Source organism: Nylanderia fulva, unplaced genomic scaffold (genome assembly GCF_048542155.1).
Source record: "Nylanderia fulva isolate GAGA-0341 unplaced genomic scaffold, ASM4854215v1 Scaffold26, whole genome shotgun sequence".
NCBI lineage: Eukaryota > Metazoa > Arthropoda > Insecta > Hymenoptera > Formicidae > Nylanderia > Nylanderia fulva.
This window is the reverse complement of record NW_028190325.1, coordinates 1,088,147-1,105,816: the sequence shown is the minus strand read 5'-3', so window position 1 is coordinate 1,105,816 and position 17,670 is coordinate 1,088,147. Positions and strand designations below refer to the sequence as shown.

Genomic DNA, 17,670 nt, shown 5'->3' with positions numbered 1-17,670 from the left:
CATATTGAAATGGTAATCGTGTTGTCCGTAGAATAAATATCGAATATACTGGAAACAATTAATAGGAATTCATTTGCATTCCATTTTGCAAGGAATGATGACTAAGCGCAACATTGCACACCAAAGTTGCATTTTAAATGTACTATACATGAGATATTAATTGCAATTCTATACAATTTATATTCAGTGTTGATTTCTTTATCATTTAATTATTATATTATCCAGTATTTTGTTATTATATAATTTAATGTTATGGCATATGAACTGCAAATGGATTAATTTCAATAAAATATTAATATAATTAAAATATCTATTTTAGATATTTTAATTTTATTAGAACTCTAATTTTATATATGTATAAAAATTAGAGACTCCGCATCTATTAATTGATTTCTACGCTAAAAAGAATTTTGGAATCAAATTGTTATAGTATTAAACGCGCACTATAAGCAGTATAAATAAAAAATTTTTTTATTCGGAAAAATGTTCGTATAGAAAATGAAAGATGTCTTTTTGCATTGAAAGATACATTTAGGACGAATTGTACGCATTCTGTGCTAAATATACTTAATTTTATATGAGAAAGTTCTGGTGTACATGCATTAGAATGTACATCAATAGTTTTATACTTCTGAAATTTAAAATTATTATCGGTTTAACACATTGCATTTAGGTATTCGTGCATCACAATTCAAAATTCTAACAGTTAATGAGTGTTGTTTAATATACGTAAAAGATTATAAATACATTATTAAATAAGAAAGTCATATATAATTTTCAAACAATAAAGAGAAAAAATCCAAAAATATCTTAACACAATGCACCGGAAATGCTTAATGTTTATAGATTCTAGATAGTAACTATGTAGTAGCTGTTCTTTCGAGACAAAAAAATGAAAAATGTCTGCAAAATTTATGACAAAAATCTTTACTTTTCACATGTCTATCCCTTAAGAAAACATAAAAAAAGCCTTGGAAATGTAGAAGGGTTAAACCCTAGTGTATACGGACCAATAAGCTGCAGACATTGGTGATGCGATTTCCCGCGCCGCATGTGATGTGCACGCGCGCGTGCGCGATGTTTACGTTTAAATGTCCGTCTTACTTAGTTGAGTGGTCAGTAAGTTCGCGTCGCTCAACCAGAGTGCTATCATGGTTGGAATCAAGATGTGAGTTGTTCATCGACGTGTACATTTGTTTAATTTGCTCATTATTTTCTAACACACATACACGTTGCCATCAATTGCATAGAGCTATATTTCATTGCTTTTAATAAAATTAATAAGTGCAACTAAAGTTTGGATCTAAAGAAAAAATCTGTGTCTTACTGTACATACACAAATTTGAGTGTCACCACAATGATTGAAAGGTATTTAACATGAAATATTTAAAAAAAAAAAGATATTTTTTAAATTTATTATACATTTTTCAAATTAAACTTGTCTTTTTCTTTTTTTCTTAAAGTCATCTAAAATATTATCAATATCATCGAAACTGCTTGTATTTGTTTTGATAATCCTTGTGGAAGTTCATCTGTAGTCCGACAAAATTATCGATTACGACAAATATATATTTTAAGCTTATCTCACAAACATTTTTAGTGTTTTAACACATTAACATAAATAGCTCCGACTCGCAATTTCATTAACTAAATATTTGAAATATCCGATGGAGAATAATAAGTTGCCGCGACTGGGATCAGTGCACGAGGAAGCGCATGCATGTCCGTTCAATTGTGCCGAGCGGTAAAAAAGAACGGTGCGGAAACTCTCGCCGTGTTTAATCAGTGCGTGTTGATTCTCGTAACAAGACCATCATATCGTGATTGGCATCATCAAGTAGATTGCCGTGAATTTACTTTTTATTTTATTGACAGTTGATCCTATAACTGGTTAATAAGATGTAAAAAATTACAATATCCGCGATACAATGTTGATGCTTTTATCATGTTTGAATATATTTTAAACGTCACTTGACTTGCATGTCTTTCAATCATCGTTTACACAGAAATATTTGAAGAAAAAAATTAGTTACGTAATTTAGTCTCTCGCTGTTTTTTTCTTATACAATATTTACTGAATGTTTGACGGGTTCTTTTTGATGACTTTTCCTACGGAACATTGAATTTGCAGCCTTGCATTGCAGTCAGCGCATAAAAGATTGCGGTGTAATACAATAATGTAATCACCATGTTAATCGTAAGCAGCAATCGTACGTCATTGTCGAGTCGATACTTTTTTACATTTCATCAGTCGTTACCTTTGTCCCTACGCTTCGATTGTTTCTTGGACGGCTATAAAGGATGTAACGGTGGCTTGCGAATAATTATACAAAGCGTAGAATCGATAGAGACACGCGCGCATGACGATCAATCAAAAACGCGAATTTAATTTTCGTTCCTCGTGGTTTCACTTATATGTATAGGTATATCATTGATCCGTGTTTTTATTTGAATCCACACATATACGATCAATTTGTTTACTCTGTAAAATATATAAATCTGGTATGAAAGACACACGAATAGTAACAGTTAAGCGTGATCAATGATTAAGCAATAAAGAAAAATATATTAACTTTTTTCGCACAGGACCATTCAAGATCCAGCCTCCCAGAGGTTGACATGGTACAAACCACCACTCACCGTTCTGGTTATCAAGAAAGTTCGCGATTCATCAGTCCTGCCACCGTTTGTTCAAATGGTCACTTGGCTGATAGAGGTAAATATGTAATAAAATTATCAAACGTTTATGATAAATTTATCTCGCGAGAAGTTGATTAGCATAAATAGCCCACTTTCCGTGACAAAATGTTGCAAAAAATTAATTCGCTCCATTTACATGAAATGAAAGAAAAAACTGTCCTCGTACTCAATCCGTATTTTTTCCATGCGTTTTTAGATTTAATCTTTTAGCTTTAGTTTATTTTATATTTTTATATTTATACATTATATATTATAATTTTATATTTCTTTCACATTAAAAATATATTGTTGTTGGTTTTATATACAAAAGTTGCACTTTTTAATATATATTAACTATACGCATTGTTAACTTGTAAGGTATAAAACCATTATTAGAGAAAGAGAAATCGTCCTCGACCTATGGAAACTATTAGTCTTGTATTTTCATTGTACTAAAAATACAAATGAATAGTCCTAAAATTTTCCTTTAGTAAAGTTAAATTTAAAAGCTATTCATTTGCAGGACTATTCATTAAGACTATTCATTTGTGCAGGAAAAACGGATGGTGGTCTTTGTGGAATCATCTGTTTTGGAAGATCCAGCATTAGCAAGGGATTCCAGATTTCAAGACATACGGGATAGATTACAAACTTTTAGAGACGGCACTGATGAATTGCAGGTAAAAACTTTCTCCGTTTGAAATATTATACCTTTACCAATTGATTCTTTGTTAGAATTTTTCACGGTGTTTCTTTCAAAATATAAAACTAAAAATTTATATATTTACGAATCGTGAATTCGTCATTAGTTGCAATTATTTATCTTATTATGGAAATACGCAACTTTGAAAAACCTTTTTACACAACAAATAAATATTAATAAACAATAAATTTTGCATTAATTTATGTATGTATTTTTTCTCTGTTATATTAATGAAATAATTTTTATTTTCAGGATCGAATTGATTTTATCGTCTGCTTGGGAGGTGACGGCACACTTCTTTACGCCAGTTTGCTCTTCCAGCAATCGGTGCCACCTATAATGGCATTTCACCTTGGTTCTTTGGGATTCCTCACCCCTTTCGAGTTTGACAATTTTCAGGAGCAAGTGAACACCGTTCTCAGAGGTAAGCTGTCGATTAATTTTACCATTCGTCGTGCTTTATAAATAGTCAAACTGATAATTTTTCGCTTTACGGCACCAGGTGACGCAGCTTTAACCTTGAGAAGTCGTCTAAGATGCGTCATTGTACGCAAGAATGAGGAGGGTCAGCCGACTGAACCACCTACTAATCTCCTAGTGCTGAATGAAGTTGTGGTGGATAGAGGACCCTCGCCTTACCTATCAAACATCGATTTATTCATCGACGGCAAGCACGTGACGAGCGTCCAGGGTGACGGCTTGATCGTGAGCACGCCGACTGGATCAACTGCCTACGCGGTCGCCGCTGGAGCCAGCATGATTCATCCTTCAGTTCCTGCTATCATGATTACACCGATCTGCCCTCACTCTTTGTCCTTCAGGCCGATCGTCGTACCTGCCGGAGTCGAGCTCAAGGTAGTTTTTTCAACTTTTCGACAGCCAAAAGCACGTTTTTGAGACGTTTTATTTCAGTTTATATCCAAAGTGTGATATCGATTTAAAATTTCTGAATAATTGAGACTTGAACATCTCTCTTTCGGCTCATGTCCGCAAAGTTAGAAACAAGTTTTATTTTGCTTTCTTTTAAGATATTTAACAGATATCAATCAATTAACACTTGATGCAGCATTTTCGCGTAATCCGATAAGAGTTCTTTTATCGCGCCCCGAGATATATAAACCACGTTAATATTCCATAAAAGGAAACCTGGTTCAGATGAATGTCACCCACATTCTCAGACCGTGCGCCAGTTTTTAGAATACCAAAAGTTATTGAAAATTTACGCGTTCTGTTGTATAAAAACTGTGATCAAAAAAAAATTATTTTCAATAATATAATAAAAAGAGAAATTAATAATTTTTTTATTAAATAATAATTTATTTAAAAACAATTTTTTTTTATATATGTACATGTGCAAGTATTTTTTTTATAATAAATTATTTCTTCTTATGCGATTGCGTTTCATCAGTAATTTTAAAATGGTAATTATGGAATTTATAGAAAAAAAATCAATAAGCAGTATGACAAGTTTTTTCAATAAAGAGAGTTGTGTGGATAGGGGAAAAAATTAACGCGTTATTTTGAATTTAACGAACCGAGACGGATTAACCGCTGTTAATATTGCGATCTTACTTTTCACCGCAGATCTCGGTTTCACCTGACAGCAGGAATACTTCGTGGGTGTCCTTCGATGGTAGAAATAGGCAGGAACTTTTCCACGGTGACAGGTAAAACCGAAACGCTCGACAGTCCAATCTAATCGCTTGCATTTTCTACAATTATTTCAGATAAAGGCGAACAGCAATGCCCGCAATACAGCCTACGTCTCCTTCGACGGTCGCAATCAGCAAGAGCTGCGTGTCGGTGACAGGTTTGTCCTGCTTTTGTAAAGAGCGTCGTTTCGCCGCCTTTCTCTCTACTTATGCCTCGTCGCATTACGCGATATATATTCATGTGATTTGCTCTTTTTTAAAAATCGATAAATATATACATAACACACTACATAAAAGTGGCAATGTCGTTTTGACAATAAGTTTATATTAGCACTTTTCCATTTTCTCGCGCTTTATATTTATACGCAATTTCCATTTCCATTTCCATTTCTCTATAAACATACTTTTTTCAAATTCTATCTCTTCTATCTATTCTACGCTTATTCATTGATTTCAATATATTCTACGCTTCTCGTGATTTCAATATATTCCTTTTCTTGGCTGTGTCTCAAGACATTTCACAATAGAACATCTTTTTGAAGGGAGACGTTGGCTGTTCTGCAGGGTGACGGTATTTTATGTTTCGTTATTTACATTTGTGACAAAACATTATTTACTTACACATAAATACTAAAGCTTTTCATAAAAAAATCATTGCAAATAAATATCTTCTTACAGACAATATATATATATATATATATATATATATATATATATATTTTTATATAAAATTATTTCTTTCTTAATTAAATTTTATTGCTATAAAAACATTAAAAAGATCAAATAAATTTTAATGATTAAAAGCTTTTGCTTACAATCATTTTATTTATTCGCATTTAATAGGATAATTGTTTAATGAAAATTGCATAATTTTTCAGCTTGAGGGTAACTACTTCTATATATCCAGTGCCTAGTATTTGCGCGACCGATCAAATTACCGATTGGTTCGATTCTCTGGCCGAATGTCTACACTGGAACGTCAGAAAGCGACAGAAACATTTGGACGAATTAAGTGATCTCGCGCATTCATCCAGCAACGATACTTTAGATTCCTTCGATCGAGACAGCTAGGTCAAGGAAAACGCTCGTTACAAACTGTAACACAATCGACAATATATTTGATCGAGTCCATAATGTATTCAATTAAAATATTCTAAGGGTCGACAAATTAACGTTGTTTCAATTGATTGAAGTTTTATTTTTAAAGACCAAGTTTTGTCAAATACAATGAAAAAATGGTAAAATTGACTGATCATCGATAAAGTTGTGCTCTGTAAGATCAAGTTCTGTTAGAACCCGTTTACGTGCGCAATAAGCACTGCAGAGTTTTGAAATGAAAAGAATGATAAATGTTATGTATTCCAGATTGAATAAGAGATTGGGTCATGGTTGTATAAAATTCTTAATTCCTAATAATAAAGTGCATTTGTCTTGGCCGTTGGAGATTAACGTTAACAGCAAAATATTTGATAAATTATTGTCATGGAAAGAAATATCAGATAAGTATTTCGAACGAATTTAGAGATATATCTTTTTATGTTTTAATAATATCATCTTAAAATAATATAACGATTTCGATTGATTGAAATTTATAAATATTTTTATACTTTATCAATATCTTTTTATTTTACATTCTACACTCTTCGATATATATTACTTGTAAAAATATTATTTTCTAGTATTCTTTAGATTAACATGGTTAAAATATATTATACATATATATTTATTATATATATATATATATATATATACCTATATACATATGCATATATAATATAAATAAATATATATATATATATATATATATATCCATAAAAAATATATATGTATATATATCCATAAAGAAAGAGATGAGAAAACGATGCTCCCACGATTTTGTACTGATTGTGAGTCTAACACTCTGATGTAAATCAATTTGTTGTAAATGTTGAACCATGTACACCTTCCTATATCTCTAGATTTTTTTAATAAAATATGTTTTATAATGTTGTAATGCTATCTCCTCTAATAATTTTATTCGACAATAGAGAATTATGTGTAAAGCTGAAAAAGAAGGAAGAGATTTGTATTTATCAAATTTTCGATGTATCTTACTGCAAATGAATTTATTTGTTTGCAACATGACATGTAAATATACATTATATACACCGCAGGAGGCATTAAACATTATGCCCCTTTTGTCACGTACATTGTAAGAAATCGAGTGAATGCGATGATTTTGAGATGTATCCGAAGACGAAGCGTTTTTCGGAGAAATCTTTTTTTTAGCCACAATGTTTCGTAGAGAAATATTCTCTACAAATTCTATTTAACCAGATAATAGATTCAATCCGGAAAAAAATCCGGGTCCGCAAAATTAATTAATTTATTTATTTACTTAACATAAATACATATATGTGAGTGTGTGTGTATGCGCTATCCTAAACTTTTACATTTGGCTATATCAGTCGTAGGTATGTTGACATGTTAGCGAATGCATAAAAATCATTTACACTTAATTATATATACATTATGATTGAATATCTAAAAAGGAGACAGTTCTTAAACGTATAAGAATTATTATATAGGAGCTTAAATTACTACATTTAAATAATTCTTTCTTAAGTTAAAAACAGCAGTCTATAAATAAAAAACTCCTATAGAATCATATCTATTTTTTACAATTATTGTTATTTAATTAAAGCGCCGGACCTACATCTTTCTCGAATAAATTGTCAGTGTAAAAGAAAAATAGCAGTTAGTAGTAAAAAAAAAGTTTTAAAACGTCTCTTTTGAAGAAGTGAGAAACTCAAAAGAAGTTTCACTTTATTCTGCTCCGAATTCTCCGTTTATATGTTTACTAATCTATCATTCAATTATATGAAATTTCCTTCACCAATAATAAAAAAATTTCTTAAATTCTAGAGTTTAAAATCCAATATTTAAAAGACGTATTTTTTTTATATATATGTTTGGATAGACATTTTTTTGTGCGCGCGCGATTTTTAATTTATGTAAAGAAACAATCAAGGAAACGAAAGATCTGTTCAATGAAATCAGAAGTTTGGAACACTTAGTGAAAAATAATGCGTCTGATAAGAAGAGAAATACATCTATGAATCCAAAGGAGAAACAAGAAAAGAAGAAACCATGCAAAATATGCGAAAAACTAGGAAAGAAGAATAGATATCACCCCGAGGTTGGTGTCATACCTCCCTAATCATCAAAATATCTTATATTTATACAATAAAAATTGCACGTCTCTTTATTTGCCTATACAAACATTTCGAGACGACGACAATCACAATATAATTTAAGTCGGCTTCTTTCGAAACAGATTCCCTCGTTTCGTTGATTGAATTTTTGTCATTTCTATTTTAATGCTTACAATTTACGTATGTGACTTCCTCGCCGTTTACGATGTGACTGTAACGAGCACAAGCTCGGACGAAAAGTGCAGGTTTGAGCTGGGCTGTAAGGAAAAAAAGAAAAATAATTTTTTTAAGAATCTAAAAAGCTGTCGAGATCTAAAAACGGATTAATAAAAGGAAAGTAAACACACATGTAAAAATTTTAAATTTCAAAAGCTTTCTATGTAAAAATCTACGTATGCAGAACATTGCATTATTTAACACACTCTTTCTCTCTCTCTCTCTCTCTCTCTCTCTCTCTCTCTCTCTCTCTTTTTATTTCATGTGTTACTGCACACATTTGTTTAGTTTCACGCAAGAAATGTGCAAGAAGCTCAATCCAAAACTCAAATATAAGTTAGTATTGTTAGAGCACACACTCACATGCCTTCTGATCCGAATCGTGGTCCGCGCAGGACGGCTGCTGGATATAGAGAGCCGGTTTCAGCGCCCGGCCGTCTTGGTCCTCTATCTGAATCACCAAACCGTGATTGTTACCATTGCCGTGTGGAGAACTTCGCGGGACCATTCGCCAGAATCTCAGGCCTTGCCTGACATCCAGCACTAGCTGTTTGCCGTAGGTCGTCAGCGGCGTCACGATGGAGTCCATCAAGCGTTTCTTCGCTAAATATATGAGAAAAATCGTGGTTCTCTTATATTCTCTTAAGTAAGTCATGCGTATTCGATAATCCGCTTAATGATTAAACACTCACATCTATGCCTTTTCAGCGACTTCGTGTAATAGTAAACGGATATCCTGATTTTCTTCTCGTCATCCTCTTCCTCGTCAAAACTTCCGTTCGCGAAAGTCGTGAGATTTTCCTGCGGCAACTTATAAATTCGCAATTTCGCCGCGACAACATGATCGCCGGAAGTCAGATTCAATTGGAAATGCATGTTCATCGCAAACGGATCCGTCCAAGTTTCGAGATCCGTGTTTCGAGGTATCTGGCCTATACAATAAGATCACACGTTTTGTCCAATAAACTAATAATATTCTCGGAACGATATAGGAAAAATAACGAATTATTAAGCTACTAACAAGTAGGCGAAAACATGGTGAGCTTCTCGCGTTGAACCTGATTGGTGCTGGTGCTATTATTGTAGCTCTTATTGTTGCGTCTCCCAGTTATTTCGAGGATTAGCGTCTTAATATCTTCCAACGCCTTCTGACTCTGACTACACAAAAGGAGGATCAAAATTTATTAGGCTACACGAAGTGCTCTGAATAAAACAGTGAGTAATAACAAACAAGCACATCAATTTTGTAACAAAATCGCGCGTTAGTAATATAAAGTCGCCTTTATTAGTATCTCGAACAATGTTGAGTAAAATATCGTTCGCAGAAATAATCAACAATCACAATGCGGAGGGATCAAGCTATTTTGGAGGTTTCAAAAGTTCGTACAACAACAAAGTAGAAAACTCATTCATACGTCTCAAACGCGTCCGAGCGATCTTGTGAAAATATTGTAAAACGCCCTAAATATTTCACGCATTATTCAAACGAGCTTTCTAAGAATTCCGTATAGACACTTTCAAAAAAAGGCAGTCGTGAATGTCGCTTCATAAATCTAGTGCGGCGTGGCGGCGCGTCTGTGCGGGCTCGAGAATTTTCACCTCAGGTTCCCGGTCTTCCGGGTGCCGACGCGGGCCAACGGACGATGGTCAGTGACCTACAGAGAGGCACGGTACGGCTCGCAGAGGCATTTATTATACGTTGCAGACAGTGGCTAGACAGTCGGCAGATACCGCGGCACCCCAATCACCTCGACTTACCGCCTGGCTCTCTCGGAGAAACCTTAATTTTTTAAGACCGCGTCTCGAATGTTAATCCGCTCCCAGGATGTTTCGACCGGGCTTATTTGCATTGCCCTACCTCTCATCCTATCTCGGTAATTTTTTTTTTTTTACGATATCGAAGCTGGACATCGTGTTCGCGTAACTCGAATTTCACGCCTTTCTTCGTTACTGTCAATTTTCGCGTACGATGAAAATTACAATCTATAGATCTTATTTAAGAATCGGAAATTCGTGCTTCTTTTCGCCCGATACCACAAGAAGAACTCGTTTACTTCGCGCGTGGTTCTTCAGGATCTCGCGAGACTTTCATTGACAAGCGCAGTCGGAGATTGTCGCGTTACCGAAAAAAATGTCCAGGACTAGAAAAAAAGTGCGAACTATACTATGGGGAAAAAAGCGTTGAGCATCGTTTCTCTACGACATCAACAAGGATCGCCGTATTCGAGACGCCCACTCGAGAGATTTCAGTGCAGTCTCCACGTCAACGACCTCGTTGGCTTGCCCGAGCGACAAGCAGAAGAGTGTATTTCCCTGAACGGTGGAAAAGAAGAGGAAATGAGAAGATGTAAAAAATGCGAAGAAGGAAAGGAAGGGGAAGTATGGAAAAGAAATTTAAGGAATGCGAGCGACAGCGAGGCCGAAAGAGAAAAAATGTCTTTCTTTAGTACCTAAAGATCTGCCGCAACTTCTTCCCTGAAAGTCAAAGCGAAGACTTCGCAGGAACCGTATCTTTGAATAGAGACTCGTAAATGACAAGCGAAACGGACAAAACCCATTTTTCATCTTAATCTTAGGTCATAATCGCTCGTTCTTTTAAAGTGTAGATGGTCCCCGATAAAATTTTTCGGACCCATAGGGTCCGAAGTTATCAAGAAATAGGTCCGCCGGGTTTTCTGGAAAGGCAGGTACAGAGGAGAAGTTACGACTCTCTTCTTCGAAAACACCGTCTACGATATACCGAACCCTGGAATGTTCGATTCTAGGCATGCTCGTTAATCTAGCCGCGGCCAAGTCACGCATTTCGCGCCGGTTCGTTGCGTACGTGCCACGTCTGTCCGCCGTCTGGGAAAGGGAAGGACCTGGACAAGTCTGGAGGCCGTTGCATCATGTGAACCGGCGCGACGGATCCTCCTCGGTCTCGCCTCTCGTGAGCCGGGTGTCACGATAATGAAATTCACTGGAGCATAGCCGACCGTGTAGACCATTAGCGTTGGAAAGTAGATAAAGAAACGGAAAGAGAGAGAAAAAAAACATATATATATATATAGAAAAAGAGAACGCTCTATCGGCGCATTTCAACGAAAATTTTAAACCCCCGGACCTGGAATGTTAAAGAGATATGAAAAAAAAACGAAAGCCCGGAATAGAAAAGGAGAGAAAAAATAGTGAAGATACGTCCGTCTCGCGATAGGCGGACGACTCGGCGGCCTGATTGGCTCGCCCGTAAAAATGCACATTGCACCGTCTGGCGGTGCGACAACGACGACTGCGACGACGACGGCGAGGACGGAAGACGGGAGAGTATAGCGGAGTGCTCTCGCGAGGGGATATCACCCGCGCTCCGACGAAAACTTCCTCCTCTCTCTCCGTCGCGCGTACCATCGCTCCGTCTCCGTCGACATAGGAAGAGAGACGCGCATAGACAAGGTCAACGCATTAAATTGAAATGTGTTACGTAACCTCGTAAGAGAGTTCTAACTGCAGCCCGACTAGACACCCGGCGATTACGAGGGTGCTCAACTCGGTTAACTGTCTCGCGCGCTATTGAACGACATTCGTCGCGCGATTTCTCTATCTTATTGTTCTTGATCGCGAGAGAGCCTGAAGAGAACCAGGAAGAGTCCAGCTATCTCCTCATTTACCTATCGATGTTTCATGCTAAATCGCTCGACGAGGGATGAACAAACTGCCATTTGAGAGACAAGACGCATCGGTCGAATCGAGAAAAAATTTTAATTAGATAAATTTGCGTGGCCGAAATTAATTCGCGAGACGAATTAGAATGAAGAGAATGGAAAGACGCGCCGCTTAAAATGGGATTCTCCTCTCGCGATGCAAAACCGCGCGCGCGATATGCATGATCGTGCATCGAGCGATGCACGAATGCATCGGCAACAGCACACGGAGGACTCTCGAGACGGGCTACGCCAGTGCCGGCACGAATGCATTTACGCGTCTAGACTTAATAAAATAAAAGAAACGCCCGCGCGAGCACCCGCACGAGTGGGGCTGCGAGCAGTCGTGAGGAAGCGGGAGAGGGCGATTTAAAAACACAGCTAGAGAGACCGCAGCGGAATTTCCACCGCGTATCCTTCCTGGCTGAGAACACTGTCCCTAAACCTGTCCCTCGCGCAAACTTTATCGCACCTTCACCCGCGCGCTCGGCCCTTCGCGAAACCATATTCCGACTGCGTTTTATTTACATGTAAAAAAAATCACATTAATATTACATTTAATTGGAAATTTTATTCAATTCGCGGATTCCTCGTTAATTAAGACGTCTCGCGTTTCCGATTCGATAAAATAAAATAAATAAAAAATATTTGTTTCTCTACAGAAGAATACTATTTAATTGACGCAGGTAAAAAAAAAAAGCAATTCATTTCCCTGGCGCTATAGGCCCAGGTAGAAATTTTGTCTGAAAATAATCAGAGCTCTTAATCTTTAAAAATAATCTTTTAAAAGTATTTCTGGAATTCAGATGAAAAATCTAACTAGAACCTGTGTAAAGTTTGGGACGTCAAAATCATACAGGCCCTATCGCAGGATTAGGGTGGACTCAAGATTACGCCCAGAATTTGTAGATAAATTATTTGGAGTCCAACTAGGACCTATGATTTTTTTAAATATTTGCTTGTTTTAAATATTGCATTATAATTATTTATATAAGCTATATTATTCAATCCTGGCCCCATATATTGTTTCATATTTATTCTAATTTGGGAAAAATATGTCAGTGGCAATCTAGAACCCATGCAGTTTTTTCCGATTTTTTTTTCTCGATAAAATAAAGGTAAATTTCTAGAAATATATAAATGTTTGTTAAATGATAAATGCACCTAAATGTTTTGGATTTTTTTACTTAGGCCCTGTATTTAATCTCGACAAATCGAGGCAGATTTCTACCTGGGACGCTAAGATTTTCTTTACTCCCTCCTCGACGCGAGACTTTTTTTATCCATCGAGATATTTTTACGTGACGAGGGCAACGCTTTCGCTGAAAACGACGTCGACCGACGTCGTCGACGAATTTTGCTTCTCGTGCGTAACGCGTCGAATTCTCCAATTTCCACGACGCTCGCGCAAATAAATACCCCCGTGTAAAAGAAATTTTATTGGCGTTTTGCAGCGACTTTTTACGATAAATTCTTGAAAAACTATTATCAGACGATCAAATCTGATATACATATATCGTTAATTGCAAGAAGAAAAATTTTACAATATATTTATTATGATAAAAAATGCATGTATGTATATACATAAAAGAGTTCTGCAAAATTGGAAATTGAAGAGATTTTTCGAGATTTTTAGAGTTTGCACAGATGCTACAAATAATGTATGATGTAAAACTTTCGCGATCTTTCATGGCTCTTCATCGACATATTTTCGGGATAGATAAAGATAAAATCTTCATTTATATATCGTGTTGTTTAAATTAGCAAAAGATGCATAAAAATCGATTAAAAAAATCATGCAATTGTCTTTGCAGTTGCATACCCGCAATGACACATGCAGGTATATTTCTTTCAAGCAATAAGTAAAAAAAAAAACATGTTATCCATCTTGATACGGAGGTATTCGCGATATAACACGTTTCACATGCGAAAAATAATGCGCGAGTTAAACGATTATAAAAAAATAAATTATAAAATAAGATACAACTGAAAAAATGCACAACGCGCGAACGCCTTACCGGATGATAAAGGCCTCCATGGAGGCTTACCTGCCGAAGCTTGAAGTTACGTTTTCTCTAAAAGACATAGAAAGCAGATGTTGTAGATACTAGAATTGCGTTTGCCAAGCGGAGAAGGCACGTGATGAACGACATTTATACATTATAGAATTATGATTCAGTTATGACTCATGTACGGGGAAAAGCGTATGATTTTATAAACGGAATCAAATCAAGAAACATTATATACCGACATAAAAATTTTCTAAGACAAATATTCAACATCGCCTACTATCCGTGATTCATTTTTCCTTATATTACGTGAAGAATCCCGTTCGTTTGTGTCAACTTACTCTCGACGATGAGCGCGCACTAGTTGTTGATAGGCAGAAAGATTGACCGAAGATGTGCTCTCAATGGACGATGCATTGATATTGGCCAGGAATTGCTTCGTCTGATCCGGGGCGTCGTTCCAATACTCCAGAGTATCATTCTCATTTCCCCCAGGTAAGATATTCATCTGCTTGTCGTCATCTGACGTCTCGTTCTCGTCGGCGTAGCCCAGCGAGTCCGCGAAATCCGGTAACACTCTGTAGACATCCTCTCCAATCCATTCCAGCCCCTCGTACTCGCTGATTTTTCGATTATCCGTATCGTTGTCCGCGTTCTTGGCAAACGAGTCGTTGAAGAAATCCGTCGTCGAGGTATCAATCGCGGTCGCGTTAGACGTATCATTTGCAATGATATCGCTCGTGATGGTAGACTCCGGAGACTCCGTCGTGTTCAAGACAGTTTGATCCCTGATATAATTCGACCTTACGTCTTTCAGGTTCCCCAGCTGATGCACTATGGGAAGTGGAGTATGTCCAGTAGCCGCAGAAGAAGTAGGCGAAGAAGAAGTAGTAGACAATGACGAAGCGTGAAAGGAATTAGCAACGTTCCGGGCGGTCGTGTGCCTCAAGGTCGAAGGAGTGCGATGCTTGGAATCCTTGGACGAGGCGAAGGCATCTCTGTCCACGAATCTCAATCTCTCGTCGGAGCCGGAGCTGGAATCGAACTCGGAATCGTCGTAGGGTATCTTGAAGATCACATGGGGCTCCATGGCACGGTCAAAGCTCCGATGAAGATTCTGCGACGAGGAGTCCTGCTCTTCGGTGTTTTTCGACTCGTTCTCGTAATCAAGGTTTGCAGGCTCGGACAACGACTGCTGCTGCAGCTCGAGTTTGGTGGCCAAGTTCTCGTAATCGACCACCGCCTGACGATTGTAAGCTTCAAAATCAAAGTTTTTGGCTGGTTCTCTCTCCTCGTATCGATCCTTCTTTCTGTCGTTCTTGGACCCGTCGACGACGTCGGGATCGTAACGAGAGGACGAATCAATTTCCGTGAAAGCGTAGTTCGAATGCTTCGCTCTGTTTTCGTAAAGACTCTCGTCGGACTCTGCTTTCTTCAATTCCTCATCCTTTCGTTTATCGAGTTCACGCTCGCGAATTGCCAGCACTTCCTCGGGTGTATAATTAAGACTCTTCAGCAGCAGCATATTAGCAGTGCTGAGATCACCTGTGATTATCTGTAAGATCGCCTTTTCCAGCATCTTTTCAACTCTCCGTGCACTAAAGGATCCTTTTCTGTCGAAGGCCTCTACGTGTTTCGCACTTTTCTTCAATGATTCCGACAGCAAAGTGTCCGTCGTTTCCTCATTCTTAAAATTGGATTCTCTTTCGGCCAAATCGACGTGACTATTTTCTTTTTTGTGCACCGGATATAATTCATGATGATGATGATGGTGATGATGATGGGACCGTATATCGGTCACGATGGACACCAATAAAATAAGCACGATGGTTTTAACGCCCATTGTCGCGAATAATTAAAAAATTGTTCAAAGAGGTTAATGCAGTCGACCTGCCCTCGAACGGTATTCGATTATAAAATAATTTGTCAAAAATTAATGCAAAAAAATAATGCGGGCGAATAATTCACAAAAAGTGTCGAATCTCGAAAATTTCACGGAAGATTGCTCGGCAAGCAGAGTCTATAAGTAATCTCCGAATTTTTGAAAAAAAAACTTTGTTCTCTTCGAGAGAATTACTCGTGAACCTTCTCGCAGTTAAATCCTTAGAGCTCGTTGACAGATAATATCGCGCGCGTGATTATAGTCTCTGTTTCCGATTTCAATTTCGCTCACCTCGCGGAATCACGAAGCAAGACGACAAGACGAGAGAATCGTCGTGGTTCTAAAAGGGTGTCTCTCCTCTGGTTCTCCGAACTTTGTCGAAATTTCTTCGGGATCTCGGGACGTCACAGTCGCGTGTGACCAGCTCGTCACTTAGCCACGGCGCTTCTCCGAACACCGCAACACGTCCAGCAGCACGTGAAGAAGAAGAAGAGGTAGAAGAGGAAACCGTTTTGTACGGAGGCGCGTTAGCGAACTGGACCGTGATTGGTCTGCCGCGAACTAAGTTCTAATCGCACGAGAAAGGCGCGAGAGGTGCGTAAGTAGGAAGGATTCGTATAGTATGCGTGTGCACGCTCTGAGCAGTAAGTCTCAACTGAGCCGTGGTACTGGCCAGCTCACAGACATAATTCTGTCTACTCACTAATTCCGAGACAACCACGAAGCCAGGAGAGGAGACGCGCCGGTGTTACTACGATGACTCCTTTTTTTCTTCCCTCTCCTCCCCCTCTAGTCTTCCCTCTTTCCGTCTGTCTTTTTCCCCCTCTCGCTTTTTCTCTCCCTTGCTCTCGTTCTCTTTTTCTCTCTCTCCACCACCGTTGCCTCTCTCCACTCTTTCTCCTCCACTCGGGTAATCCCTTTTCCCTCGTGCACCGAAATCCCGCGGAAGACAGCCTTTTCTCTCCTCGAGATCTTTATCTTCTCCTCCTTTCTTTTGCTCTCCCTTCTTTTTGCCACTGTTTCCTCTTCTTTTTCGTCCTTTCCTTTGAACTCGTTTCTTCTTTGGCGCGTATCTCTACCTTCCGATGATGATTACCGAAGATTGTGTCGAATTGACCCGTCGATCAAACTCCCGGTCACTTATCTCCGCGATATCTGTTCGTTTCAAATTTCGCAAATCTTGCTACAGGATCGTCGGTTTCGTACCCTCGTCCGCGTGCAAAATTCTTCCTTCCCTCTCTCCTTCTCGAAGACGAATATTATCAAATTTTTTTCCTCCTTTCACCGCGACCGCAAATGATGGTCTACGCGCGCGCGCCGGACTTTCGCTACCAAAAAATCGATCTCGATCTCCTACCGTGCTATAACTCGATCGAATCGTGGCCTCTTTTTCGCCAGGACACCGTCGCTTTGGTATATTTCGATTACTTCACGAGAACAAAAAAAGAACAAAAAGAAAGAATTTCTCTCTTCTTCGTCTGTTTCTACGAAGTCTTCGGTCATTCGACGAGATAGAGTTCTTCTGAACGACTTGAGATAATGTTGCGCCGAAATGCGAGAGAAATGGAGGTAGAAGATAAAAAGAGGAACAGGTACAGGGAATATATGACGGGAACACACGAAGCTTGCACGAGAGAAATGTACAAGGAGGCTCGTCG

General features: G+C 37.8%; 2 protein-coding genes across 15 annotated transcripts in view; one reads left to right on the top strand and one right to left on the bottom strand.

Moving 5' to 3' along the window:
* LOC114938926 (NAD kinase) overlaps positions 1-7,186 on the top strand; it is a 22,408-nt gene extending 15,222 nt beyond the window's left edge. For 8 of the 12 annotated variants that reach the window (XM_029313080.2, XM_029313078.2, XM_029313079.2 and 5 more), the window contains 6 exons: positions 2,587-2,716; positions 3,234-3,359; positions 3,635-3,806; positions 3,885-4,237; positions 4,967-5,049; positions 5,913-7,186. In XM_029313080.2, the coding sequence (XP_029168913.1) occupies positions 2,587-2,716; positions 3,234-3,359; positions 3,635-3,806; positions 3,885-4,237; positions 4,967-5,049; positions 5,913-6,105 (1,057 nt within the window). In that variant the 3' untranslated portion in view covers positions 6,106-7,186. Of the gene's footprint in view, positions 1-773; positions 1,169-1,199; positions 1,369-2,586; positions 2,717-3,233; positions 3,360-3,634; positions 3,807-3,884; positions 4,238-4,966; positions 5,050-5,109; positions 5,193-5,912 lie in introns of those variants that run through there. The other 4 variants (XM_029313076.2, XM_029313074.2, XM_029313082.2 and 1 more) reach the window with 3 other exon arrangements.
* LOC114938955 (uncharacterized) lies at positions 7,125-17,670 on the bottom strand. Of its 3 annotated transcripts, none has more exons than XM_029313134.2 (6): positions 14,472-17,670; positions 14,170-14,196; positions 9,466-9,602; positions 9,137-9,376; positions 8,808-9,047; positions 7,125-8,485 (listed from the first exon to the last, which is right to left on the bottom strand). In XM_029313134.2, the coding sequence occupies exons 1-6, from the start codon at positions 15,971-15,973 to the stop codon at positions 8,391-8,393; spliced, it is 2,241 nt and encodes a 746-aa protein (XP_029168967.1). In that variant the 5' UTR covers positions 15,974-17,670; the 3' UTR covers positions 7,125-8,390. The 3 variants fall into 3 exon arrangements, with proteins under 3 accessions (XP_029168967.1, XP_029168969.1, XP_029168968.1); XM_029313136.2 differs by having other exon boundaries at positions 8,812-9,047; positions 14,472-17,669; XM_029313135.2 differs by lacking the exon at positions 14,170-14,196.

What these genes read in the sequence shown, in the direction of transcription:
- LOC114938955 (XM_029313134.2), bottom strand. Translation starts at nt 15,973, where the DNA reads ATGGGCGTTAAAACCATCGTGCTTATTTTATTGGTGTCCATCGTGACC. An exon ending in GTGCGCGCTCATCGTCGAGA is followed by an intron (nt 14,197 to 14,471) that starts GTAAGTTGACAC and finishes TATGTCTTTTAG; the next exon opens with AGAAAACGTAACTTCAAGCT. An exon ending in GTAACTTCAAGCTTCGGCAG is followed by an intron (nt 9,603 to 14,169) that starts GTAAGCCTCCAT and finishes CCTTTTGTGTAG; the next exon opens with TCAGAGTCAGAAGGCGTTGG.